At 47.8% G+C, this 12,596-nt stretch overlaps 1 protein-coding gene across 1 annotated transcript in view; it reads right to left on the reverse strand.

Annotated features, from left to right (window-relative positions):
* The window catches only part of Ttc12 (tetratricopeptide repeat domain 12), a 46,874-nt gene continuing 34,278 nt past the window's right edge, over positions 1–12,596 (reverse strand). The window contains exons 14-22 of the mRNA XM_060377677.1: positions 9,156–9,248; positions 7,998–8,058; positions 7,260–7,397; positions 6,696–6,794; positions 6,149–6,217; positions 5,163–5,264; positions 3,070–3,169; positions 1,881–2,106; positions 1–157 (exon numbers count right to left, since the gene is read on the reverse strand). Coding sequence (XP_060233660.1) covers positions 82–157; positions 1,881–2,106; positions 3,070–3,169; positions 5,163–5,264; positions 6,149–6,217; positions 6,696–6,794; positions 7,260–7,397; positions 7,998–8,058; positions 9,156–9,248 — 964 coding nt within the window. The 3' untranslated portion in view covers positions 1–81. The remainder of the gene's footprint in view (positions 158–1,880; positions 2,107–3,069; positions 3,170–5,162; positions 5,265–6,148; positions 6,218–6,695; positions 6,795–7,259; positions 7,398–7,997; positions 8,059–9,155; positions 9,249–12,596) is intronic.

Here is a 12,596-nt window from a genome sequence, read left to right on the forward strand (position 1 = left end):
TTTTAAAAGCCTTTATTGGCAGAGCAGTGGCCCCTGGCACACAGTTATGTGCATAAAGACTGCACACAGGCACCGAGTCTCTCAAGAGTCTTTCAAGTGTTTCACTGTAGAGTTGAGAATTTCTATCCCGTGAAGCGCTTGCAGTTGGACAGCAAACCTGTGGCAATCAAGATGCAGAATCCAGGTCAATATATGTCACATTTCACAGCCACCTTCTGCAAATGGATGCTGGCTGTGAACATGGGCCATGTCACTCTAAGGAGAAAGGGGAAGTGACAGTGTCACTGGGGAGGCCTAAAGATCAAAGAGAGTAGTCAGGGTGGGGGTGGGGTGGATCCACACAATACTGGGAGCCCTGGGAGTGTCAGGTGTGACAGGGTGGGCAGATGAAGCTGTGCCCTTAGGAACTCCTCTGCCCCACCACAGCAGGATGCCACTTTGAACTTATCCTAGCTAATTGTTTCACTTTCTGCTTGATCGATTTGAGAGAGCCTGAAAGGGCTTTCAGTGTCATCCAAAACAGACTTCTCATTTTCCAGGGGGAAGAAAAAGGGGTGTGCAGCCCTACAGCAGGAATCATCCTCACGGTTCCCCCACTTATATGCAAGGGGCCATGGCACAGTGGCAGGGGAACACCCTGAAACACACATGATGGGGTGACTAAGCACTTAACAGGTCCAGGACAGGAGGCAGAGCTAAATGAGAACCAAGAAGCAGAGCTGAAGACCAAGTCTCTTGCTCTGGCTTGCTGGGTGGCCTCAAAGGTGCTGTTCTGCAGCCCTGCCTCTCTAGCGGGAGACTGCTGCCAGCCCCGAACAGTCCTCCATTTGCTTAGACCCAAGTCAATCAAACCAGTCAACCAATCAGCAAAAACAGACAGACAGACAGACAGACAGACAGACAGAGGTCTGTTCCAGAAAAGTAAAGAAAAAGATGAGAAGCTGAGTATGGTGGTGCAGACCCCTAATCTTAGCATGGGTGAGGCAGAGGCAGGGGGATTGTGATGACCCTGAGCTACAAAGCAAGTTTCCAAGTTCCTGGCCAGGTGAAGAAGAAAGAAAAGGAGAAAAGGAAAGAAGGAAGGGAGGGACAGAGATAGAGAAAGATCGAGAGATAGAGTTAGGAGAGAGAAAGAGATATAGAGATATTGAGAGACAAGGGGACTGGAAGAGATGGGGCAGAGAGAGAAACAGAGGCAGGATGTGTTCGTCTGGATATTAAACATCCTTAAAGGTCTGTGTGCTGAGGCCTTGTCCATGTCACTGTCAGAAGGTAATAGTTGCCTTAGTACATTGGGCCTAATGGGAGGAATTTAGGTCACTGGGGTGTTCTCAAAAGGGAGTTGGGGAATCTGGCCTTTCCTGTGCCTTTCTTGGCTTGCTGGTCACCATGACATGAATGGTTCCCCTCTTCCCATTTGCACCTGCCATGAGGCACTGTGTTGCAACAGGCCCAAAGCAACAGGCAACTGGAGATGGAAGCCTCTGAAACCATGAGCCAAAATAAATCTCTCTTTAAACAGCCATTTTTGGTATTTTTGTCACGGTGACATAATGGAGGAGAAGAGACAGTACTTGTGAGAGAGAAAGGAGGAGGATTAAGCTAAATGGAGCAGGTTGGAGGGGAATGGATGACAAGAAAACGGTAACCATATGCACGGGACCAAACCCTGTCAAATACATTCCTTTCTTGGGTGGGAGGCTGTGGTTTCTCCCAAGGGACCCTTCTTCCAGAGACGTTGCTCACAGGACCCTGACAGACCTGCCCAGAAGGCACGAGGTAACCCCACGGAGTTCCTCACACAGCACTTGGCTTGCCCCGCTCTTTCTGAGATCTGACCAACACTTGGGTGGCCTGGCTCAGTGGTGACCACAACAAACCTGGGCTCAGCCGTGCACAGCTTCCCCAGCGCGATGCCCGCGTTCAGCTGCACGGGTGCCTCCTGTGAGTCGCTGCCTGCCAGCTTCAACAGCAATTTCACGATGTCCGTCTTCAGCAGGGAGGAGGCGGCACTGGGCACCTCCATGCAGTTGCCAAGGCAGAGGGCAGTGTTGCCCACCACAATTTCATCCTCCGAGTCAAGCAGCTTTATCAAAGTGTTGAACGCTACAGGGAAATATGAGCAACCTAAAGAGGCTGACAGGAGGATATGGGGGGCTGAGGGGAGGGTGGCAGGCTTCTCCAGAAACGTGGGGAAATATGTGCTCTCTCCCTGTGACCCTGTACCATGGTACAGATGGGCTTGCATAGCCTGCATGGTGGTTTAATCCCAGCACCCGGGAGGGCAGAGACAGATAGGTTTGTGTGAATTCCAGGCCAGTCTGATCTACATAACAAGTTCTAGGCCAGCTGGAGCAACATATGAGACTTTGTAAGTCTGCTTTCAAGATCCCCCATACTATATCGGCTGACGGCCTGAGTGAGAGGCAAATGCATCATTTTAGAAGGAAGGTTCTTGCCCCCTGTGGGCCCCACCGTGTCAGTCATCTTCAGTGTGTGGGAAAGAGGTGTGATGAACTTTAGGAAACTTCCTCTGCTGGGAGACCGCCTCTCTATGAATAGCTTCAGGAGATTTAGGACTTAAGTTAGATCATGGAAGAATTAGACTGCTCTTTGGTCCTATGGTAACTCTGCAGCTTTCAAATCTACTGAATGAAGTGACATCAGACACTCTCCAGGTTAACTTTATAAAGCAAACTGGCCTCAAGCCCAAAATTCCAGTTGTTTTCTTGTGGTTGAAGGTGCTTTGTTTGGCCCTCCATCCGTGAAGGAGGCTGGGGCTAGGCCAGTTCCAGCATCACTATGGAAACAATCCAGGTTCGCTTGCGGGTGGAGGGAGTTGTCCAGTTCCTGCCCGTGATCTTTGAGCTGCCTGGCATTTTACCCAAGCATAGACCAAAGGCCAATGAAACACTCCGTGATGGGAGGTGAACTGACATCCTGTAGTGTAAACACTGCAAGGGAGTGAGGCTGCCCGCCTCTCCTCCCTGCTCAGCCTCAGCTCGCTCTGCAGCTCCCGGGCTGGATCCCCCCTGGGCTGTGGGCTCCCTTAATGAAACTCTCACTTACTTTTATCAAGTCTCATTAATTCTTCTCGAGCTGGATGATAGCTGTTTGTGCAGATAGCCAGTATCTTTACGGCATAACGCGACGCTGTCTGGCCTCCCATCTAGGTTTCAGAACAAGATCAGTAAACCAACATCAAGGTTTTAATCACTCTTGCCTAGATACCTCAGTGATAACAGTGCCAGTGGCCTCCTTGCCTTCTAAAAGAGAATTAGATGAAGCATGACGTGTGCTTCTTAGGTGAACAAGGATGGAGTGTTGCTTATATCCACCTGTCCACCTAGGCCATGCCCAGGTTGTCAAAGGAACTTTTATTAGTCTGTTACAATTGTTGTCTTGGAAGCTTACTGCCTCCTCCTGCTAACCTAGGCCTAGTTCTAGAAGCTTTTAGAACTAAGCTAACCTGGGCCTACAGCATTTTCAGCCTCTGAGACTAACTGCTTAATAGGCTCGCCTTTTCTCCTTTTTACTGAGCTCATAGCTGGATTGTTCAACTCAGCTGTTGTGGCTCATACTCTTCTCCCAGCTGACTTATTTAATCTGGCCTTTCTCTCAGCCTCTGAATTGCTCTGCTTGGCCTCCAACTAACTTCAGCAATCTTTTCTAATCTTCCGGCTCCTTCTCATTCTCTGGCTTGTTCCACCTTCACCTGTGTTCTTCTCTGCACCCTATTACTGTCCTGGTAAAACTGCCTCTTCCCTCTCTCATTGCCCTTTAAGTAGCTTCTCTTTCTTCTCTCTTTCTTGTGAGAGTTGGGCGTATCCTATTATGTCAAGTCTTTCTCTGATTCATCACTGTTTCTGCTACTCAATTAGACATCACTTTCAAACATGGGTGCTTCATTCTACAAACTTTCTTCACCTTCATTGTTTGGAATTAAAGGTATGTACCACCACGCCTAAGCTTTTCTTTACATGATACTTGCTCTAAACCAGGCTGACCTTGAACTCAGAGATATGCTTGTCTCTGTCTCCTGGATTAAAGGTGTGACTGTATTCCAGCCAGGTCACACAGACCTAGAAGGTCTGTGGATGTGATCTCTTGCCAGAACAGCCATATTCTGAATTAATATTCCTCTACATAGGGTAGAAATACAGGCCTGTCTCCTATATATGTGACACCACTAGGAGGCTGTATGAGAGACTATCATTGACAACAGTGATACTGTTCAGTAGCAGACATTTGCCCAAAGGGAAGCAAATGCCACCATGCCTCCCCAACACCTCCCCATCCTTAGGTCCTTTGGCCTTTGGAGAATAAGGGTTGACAGTTTTTGTGAAGAATCATGAACTGAAATCATTGTAAGAGGTAACAATTATGCAATCATAACCCATAATATCAGGGTCTTTAGGATGTGTGTGTGTATGTGTATTCATGCATCCAGCAGTCTCTGACATAGTGCCAAAAATAGTATTATTAAAAACAGGCACTGACCAAGTATCAGTCTTAACTGAGACCCTCCACCCTGCCTCCTGTCGTCTGCCCTGCCCTGGTAGCACCTTCTTCAGTCTGGAGCTTGCTTTCTGCCCTACTCAGACCAAGGATTTGTGCTGCTGCGGCACTGGCATGAGTGAGTGGGCCTTGCAGAGCATGGGGGTGACCTAGAGGTAGCAGCCTGATAATCCCGTTGCCTTTTCCAGTGCATCTAGTTCCTCACTCGGATTCACTGCACTCACTTCATTCCAACATCCTCTGGTCACATGACAATTCTGCAGCTTCCAGAGCCCACAAATGGAGTTACAACTGGTGCACTCCAGAAGGTACCAGCAATCCATGAACAAAATAATTGACTTAAGAAACCTTGCAGAAAGCCATTTAAAGTACCTTGTTCAATCAAGGACAGAGGCTGCATGTTTCAAAGCTGGGCTTGGAGGGCAAGCAATTTTTTTTTTTTATCACCGTGGCTGAAGAACAATTTGCTTTTTCATTCAGTGGTCTCTGTCACTGTTTGGGTGGACAGGCATAAGAGGCTCTCTGTTCAGGCAGGGATGACATCTTGACATGTTAACTGACCAGAGCCCAGCTTCATCTGCTCTCTGAGTTGAATGGGTGACCTCAGGACAGTTAAGAACTTGTAAACAGTGCAGTTACTTTACCCTCAGGAATTTAATCATTTTCTTCACAACCCCTGCTGTCACGGCCTCCTCCACGATGGTTACAGAGGTAGACAGGGTCCGGCTCAGAACACCTGCAGCTCTCTGAGGGGACACAAGGAGGATGCTTACACATCCCTTCCTGAAATGCTGACAACTTTAAAAATTAATGAAGAGGAAGAGTTTAGTTAGGCAAGAGCAATCATTTGTATTGGAAGCCAAATTTATTCCTAGACTTTTGAATGATATAATGGCCAAAGAATACCTAGTGAACATGGTTCTTTTTTAAAATAAACCTGCCAGGTAAGTAGCTGGAAGAGCTGGAAATACTGTCTCCCAGAACAGAAGCCCAGTATAGTTCCGCTTTACACAGGGCCAAGCCAGCTCAACCCTTTCTGGGTGCCTCCCAGACCTCAGCATCAGCTGAGAAGATGCTCTCCTTCCAGGTCCGACCTTTGGAGTTTTCAGTTTTCATTTATCTAAAGATAAATCTTTACAGATCTTTGTTTTTTTGGTTCAACTTTCTGGAAGATCTCATTTGTTTTATTTCCCAGCTTTCACTTCATTTAAAAAGTTTTATAATTATAATTATTTATTATTGGTGTGGGTGTGTCACAATGCTCAGGTGGAGGCCAGGTGAGGGGACAGCTTGAGAAGGTCTGAAACTAATCTTTCTGCCTGAAGTCCTTAAAGGGCTGTTTTCTGATACCTGTCCTGGATGTTACCTTGTCTGGCTAGGTTTTAGGTCCTGCACTGATACAGAAGTGAGTAACTGAAGAGTGTACCCTAGGGTAATGGCCAATGGCCTCCTGAATTGTGTCAATGTTCTTCTTCATGTCCTTGGGTTCCTGGGCTCTACAAAGATCACATGCATATGCTTGCGGGGCACCAAAGTTCTCAGATTAAAGGCGAAATTTGGCATTCGTGTGTTTGTGGGCTTTGAGGAGTCCACCCACACAGTACCTCAGCCTACTTTTTGGAGAACTTACTGTTAGGATCCCTCCATCCTGGCTGTTCAGCAGAGACAGGCACTTTCGGCTCATCTCCACAGTCCATGCCTACAGACATGGGGATAGGGGAAAAACAGCTTTAAAGCTGACAGTCAGAATCCACTGCAGTGTTTTTTCAATCAAACAGAGCCAACCACTCTGTCTGGGGCTCACAACACGCATGCCCTTATTTCTCTACAAGAGCTTCTTTTATAGCTTTCCTATCTGTTTCCTCTAGTTCCGGACCGTGATTCCATAGAAGAGCACGTATTTTATTTGTCTGGAAATAAAGCGTGTTCTGTGTGTGGACAGTTCTCTGAATGAACACAGGAGTGACTCTTGCCCTCAGCAAAGTGGCAGAGCATCCCTCCATCCCTCTATCCCTTCATCCCTCCATCCCTCCATCCCTCCATCCCTCCATAACTCCAAGCTGCTAATGTTTAGGGCCACAAGTCTCTGTTCACTTTGTGAAAACATGAACAAGTCAAGCAACACGATATGGGCAGTCTGTCCCAGGGACCCACGGAGGGTGACAAGAGCATTGTACCTTAGAGAGGAAGGGGCCCTCAAGACACAGGTTCATGATGAGTCCTAGGAGGGAATACATGACCTCTCTGAACAGGTCCATGTCCTCCTCACACTTGACCTGAAAACAAAATAAAGTGATCATCTTGCAGCTTTTCATGGTCATCTCTTGCCTTAGATGAGTGTCTTGAGACACCCATACTCCTTATATTGTCAATATCATGGGCTTGGATGGTGGTGCAAGCACAGACATCAGTTCTAGGAATTGGCATCGACTTAAGGGCAACAGAAGGTGTCTCGGGTACGGTGGCTATGGTGCTCTGGCTTGGCAGGCCCTGGGTTTGCACTGAAACCTGGGCTGTGAAAGTGGATGATCAGCTCCATCAGAAAAGCTTCCACATCTCCCCAGGTCGGGGAGACTTGATCTATAGGATTGTGGAGGCCACTCCCTCCACCAAACCTACAGCTACAGCAGGGGATAAGCCAATGGGACCCTAGTCCCTGAGAAACAGAACAACTGTAAGAAACCAGTGCTCCACATGAGGATGGGAGACCAACTTAGACTAGAAAGGCTGTGATTACATACCAGGAGGTCCAAACAGGCATCCCTAAATTCTTCACAGCCCAACATGTGTCTTCTGGCTGTAGACTCAGCACTGATGTTTCCCATCAGGGCAATGCACTGGCAGAGGGCCGAGGGGCTGGTTAAATTGGGCTCTCGTTTCTACAAGCAAATTCAGAGACATCTCAGACAGCAGATAACCAATGCTGCAGGATTTTCTGGAAGTGCCCCTTGCTCACCAAAAGGTTGGGGGATGAGCTGTGACATCAATGAAGTCACCCTGATCACAGGATGGAGTCACTCACTTGGCTTCTTCCCCAACCAGCTGCAAAATGTTGGGGTGTGGTAATGCTCCTCCAGGGTCTCCTGAACTTTCTATGGCAGACACAGCATGTTCTCCAAGGAGAGCCCTCGTATTGCTACCCTTGTCTTGGTGGGGTGATTTCCACCCGGGGAACAAAAGCCACAACGTGTCCTGAAGACACACTTTGTGCTGGGAGGGCTCTGAGGGAGAGCAGCTTGCTCTGCTGCCGGGTCAGATGCAACCCACATGCCACCGTTTCCCCCGCAGCCAGCCCTGTCCGTAGGCCACTTTTATTTGTCCTGCCCGCAGTTGCTTTAATAACTGAGAGCTGTGTAAATTCCAGCTGCGAATAAATGACTAATCAAGCTGAGAGACAACAAGGGCGCTGGGATGTAAATTGTGTTTCAACAGTTCTGTCCAGTATCTGCCACAGAGGAGACAACTGGGGGTTCGCTCACCAGAACACCTGTGAGTGCAGGGAGGACACTCGGAAGGTTGGCCCGGAACCAGACTTGGAATCTGTTGAGAGAACATCAGCCAGGATAGTTCTTAAATGATACAAACCACACCATGAGGCTGGCATCTCGGGGGATGCCTCGGGGAGTTACAAACAGGGTCTGCGTGACTTGCGTTATGCATTCATAATTCATTCTGCGCGCCTAAGATTAAAGGTCACTGGGTTTGTCACATGACTTTAATTTTTCTCAGGCTAGGGAATCATCTGTGATGTGAGGCAGCAGGTCTCAGACAATGGTTCTTGTTGGGAGAAGTTGCTGGACTCTCCGGCTTCTGCCGAGTTGTCCGAATTCCCCTCTCCTTGCTCTGGGACTATGTATCCTGTGTGCCCAGCGCAGGTGGGAAACCATGAATGCATGTTTACTCATCATGGCCACGGGAAGGCCCAGACACGTATCACCACATGCTGGTGCAACATTCCAGGCCTGCAGCCCACCCCAGCTGGTCCACCTGTGAGCATGAGAGCTCTTTCTTCTATGACTACTTTCCTGAGCCACAGCTGACACACTCACTGCAAGAAGCTCTGTTGTCAGTAGTCACCCTCCTATTGTCTGGATGAGACTGGTCCTAGGACACTGTTAATATCAAGCTGTGCAGATGCTCAAGTCCCTGACATAGAATGACACAGTATTTGCATATAACCTATATAACCTACAGGGAACTTCACAGCATCTCTCATCATTTGTAGTTACGGTACTGAAACAATGTAAGTGCTACATAAATGCCCATTATACGTATCCTTTAGAAACCAATAAGGAAAAGGGTCTGTCCAGGTTCAGTACTGAAGCAGTTTTTAGAAGTACTTTTGATCCATGGTTGACTAAGTCCACAGATGCAGAATTAATAGAATCAAGGGCTAATTGTGAGTCATGTCTTCCAAGCCCACTAAGGACCAGGTTACTGTCCACCTGGAGGGGACTGGGGTGAGAGTGGATGGCCATAGCCCTCTGGAATCCATCATTGTCCTTACTCAGCAAATCTTGTAATGCTCACCTAGAGAATGTGGCTAGTCTCTGTAGATGCTGGTATTTTTTTTTTCAAAGATCACACAGCTTAACAGAGGCTGAAGAATTATTAGTTTACAGAAACAAAACAATTACCTTTCTTCCAGAGACAAATCTGTGAGTATTCCAATGGCTGTATTGGACTTCTTGTCTGAGAAGTCAAGAAATGACAGCAATGCTTCATACAGTCTGCAAAGAGCCATTAAAAACACAGAACTCAGAACTGGATGTCTTCTGACCCCCAGCATCTTCAGTAATGTGCCCCCGTAAGGAGCCCAGGAAGACCTGAGCATGTGGGTAATAAAAGTTAAAAGGATGTACCGGCCATACCCACCCAGGATCCACAGACACCATCCTTCATGGATGGCTCCAGCTCCAGCGCTTCATGTGAATTCCCAGGTAGATAAACAGTTTTAATGTAAGTTCGCTAATTAACCAGACACCAGCTTGGAAGAAGTTTCTGGTGTTCTACCCTGTGGCCCTGTCTCTGTTGAGCTCATTAACTCGGACGACATCTAAATGGCACAGTTCCTAATATACTCATAACTAAAGTGGGAGGGCCCCCTAATAAGACAGGTGATGGAATAAATATTTAACAAGATCTTGACAGGCTGCTTAATATAGCGTATGGTTTTAATAGAGTTAAGAGACCTCTACTGAAAGCTGGAGATTGAAGGTGAAGAACAGAGCTGGGAGCCTCACTTTGGTAATGATTCCTACAGAAATGATTCAAGGGCTTTGAGATGCTTGTAAACAGATTCTGGGCAAACAGTCCAGTTCAGCTGCCAGCAGAAGCTATGCAACCTCAGGCTTCCCAAAGAGGACTTACTGTCAGCACACCAGAAGTAAAGGTGATGATCCCCCCTCCGGCAACCCAAGCGTTGCCGGCATGCTGTGTACGGTGCTCAGCACCTAGCTACTGGCTGCAGCGGCACGCGCGCAAATAATGAAGGAAAGCGTTAGGAATGTGCTGGAACAGACTCATGCTAAGAGCCTCAGGGTCTCCGTAGCAGGATGTGGTGAGGGGATAAAGGTGAAAGGGCTTCAGTGCTATATGATGTCTACGCTGCATCTTCAGAGAACAGTGATGGTTATTATTATTTATTCATTCAACTAGTTCTAAACTACCACTGACTACTGTCCAGGCAATGAGGTAGGTTCTAGGAACATAAATAAGAAACCAGACACTTTTTTTTTCTGGCCTCAGGGAGCTTGCAGGCCAATGTCAGGCACAGGGATACAGGACACATCAGACAGAATACCCTGAGGTACTCACAGACCATAAGGCGTCTTTGGGACACCCCAGTGCTCCTTGCCGTTAGCGCTGAGGGTGCAAGGGGAGAATGGGGAGCAGGGAGGTGAGAGACCCAGACAGAGGCCAGTTCATGATGGGCCTTCCAGAGTCTTCTACAAAGTCTGGGTTAAACTCTGCCTTCTCCCAAGTGTGAGGAGTAGATGACTTCCTGGGTGATGGTGGTGGGGCTAGGGAGATGTACAGATTCCGGGACTACCCTAACTTCAGATCTCTGGGAGACTGCAGTTTAGCCAGGTTCCAGGTGACTTTCATGAATTAAAATGATAGTCTTCCAGGCAAGGAAGAGTCATGTCACAATTTTAGATAGGAAAACAGGACCAATGCACATTTTAGAAGCATCTCTTTGCTGGTTTAATGGAGGCCAGATTGGAGGAGGTAGGACTCAGGGACAGAGAATCCCACCAGGGAGATGTGTGGTTGTTCTGACTATAAAGGTTACGGGAGTGGGAGTGGGGAGGCAGTGGCAGGGTGAGAGGTACTCGTCAGTCATAACCCTAACCTTAAGAGAAGGCATAGACTCTCTCTTAAAATCACAGTCAAGAAAGGAGCCAGCATAGGATCCTGGGGTCCCTAACTTGGATTATGACACAGGAAGGTTGATACAGGAATCCAAGAAGGAAAGCTATGAGGTAGGAGGAGGGACAGGGTGGATGATATCAACAGCTATGGCATGAAGTCTGAGAAGGGTCTGGTCAAAAGGACCAAATGCCTCACAGCAGTGGAGTGACAGCAAGACAGGAAAGAGCCTAAGGCTGACTGTTTGGGAGTGTAGCAGGCACCCACTTTTAAGGTACAGAATCTAGGAAGGACCGAATCACCTGATGATTGGTAGAGGAAGTGTCATGTTTGTACTGGAAAAGCCTCATTTGGGGCCCCTAATGTTGGGAAATGGCAAAATTTGATGTTCTCTTTAGACTCTCCACAGTCTGGGCTGGCCTTGGGACATACAGCCACAGGATAGGCAACTCACAGTCAGGGTAGCTCTAGAGGTAGACTGGTTACCTGGAGCAGGAGTTGGGAGGGGTGTGACTCACATCCTTACCAGCTGGGAAGACCTCCAGTCTGGGAGCTGTCCTAATACCTAGCTCAAACCTAATGGGGACAGATACAGTTAAGATGCTGAGTCTTCCCCAGAGGGGAGTGTGCATGCGCTGGGTTGGGCCACTGCAAAGGGGCCCCCATGCTGGATGGGGCATGGCTAGATGGTGTTTCTGAAGTTCAGGTGTCTCTAAGCTTCTGCAAATCCCTTGCCTCCTCGAGAGTGTACTCTAGTGCTTATCCATCAGAAATAATTTGCTCTGGAATTAGTCCAAATTCCTCCTCTACCAATTTAGTTCTATTTTCTTGGTCTTGAAGATGAATGTTGATGAAGCTGAATAGCACCGAGGACAAACAACCCTCGGGGTCATCCAGGTTTATCCTTAGATGACATAAGCAAGTAAGCTCCCTCACCTTGTGACAACACACTTCTCCTGAGTGCTGTGATTACCTACAGAGGACAGTGTGTCCCTTTCCACCTCATCTTGATCAGAGGCACACTTTCTGCTCTTTTGATGAGCAGTTGCCTTGGTGGATGAACCACAGTTGAGAGTATGGTGCAGGGAGCCAATCATTTCACTACTGTCTCAGTGTAAGACTCTAAACAATCTACCCCAAAGAGAGAAAAATGATCATTGAAACAGGAGGTTTACTTCAACTATCGGATAGGGATGCTGGTGGCTCTTCTTACTGTGGTAGAGTTGTTAGCTGGCCAGCTTCATGATGGCCATGTCCCCCTCCAATTTGCCTTACTCTGCCACAGAAGCCATGCTTCTGGGTAGCCCGGGACACAGTTCTACCAAACAGTGGCCTTTTTTTTAAAGGGAACATCTAGCGGGAGCTTAGTTGTGTTAAAACAGGGATATGAGGCTTGATGTAACCCCAAAGGATAAGGAAAGATAACGGGAAGGACAGCGATCTTGACCTTGGAGTCTTCAAGCTATGGGTTGTTGTCTTTGATCGTTTTTTATCACGTGGGGAAAACAGGCCAGGCTCTGCTTGGCTTAAGGTCCTTTGGGGTAAGTTGTTTGCATAAGACAGGAGAAAGAGATCTAAACTGACATGGACCAAGCTCTGTGGGTTTTTTTGTTTGTTTTTGAAGGGCAGAGGGTGGTGTGCTAAGGACTGAACCCTAACATGCACTAGGCAAGGGTTCTACCATGATACCAGCTGCCTACCCTATC

This window comes from Meriones unguiculatus, chromosome 1, assembly GCF_030254825.1.
Source record: "Meriones unguiculatus strain TT.TT164.6M chromosome 1, Bangor_MerUng_6.1, whole genome shotgun sequence".
Lineage (NCBI taxonomy): Eukaryota > Metazoa > Chordata > Mammalia > Rodentia > Muridae > Meriones > Meriones unguiculatus.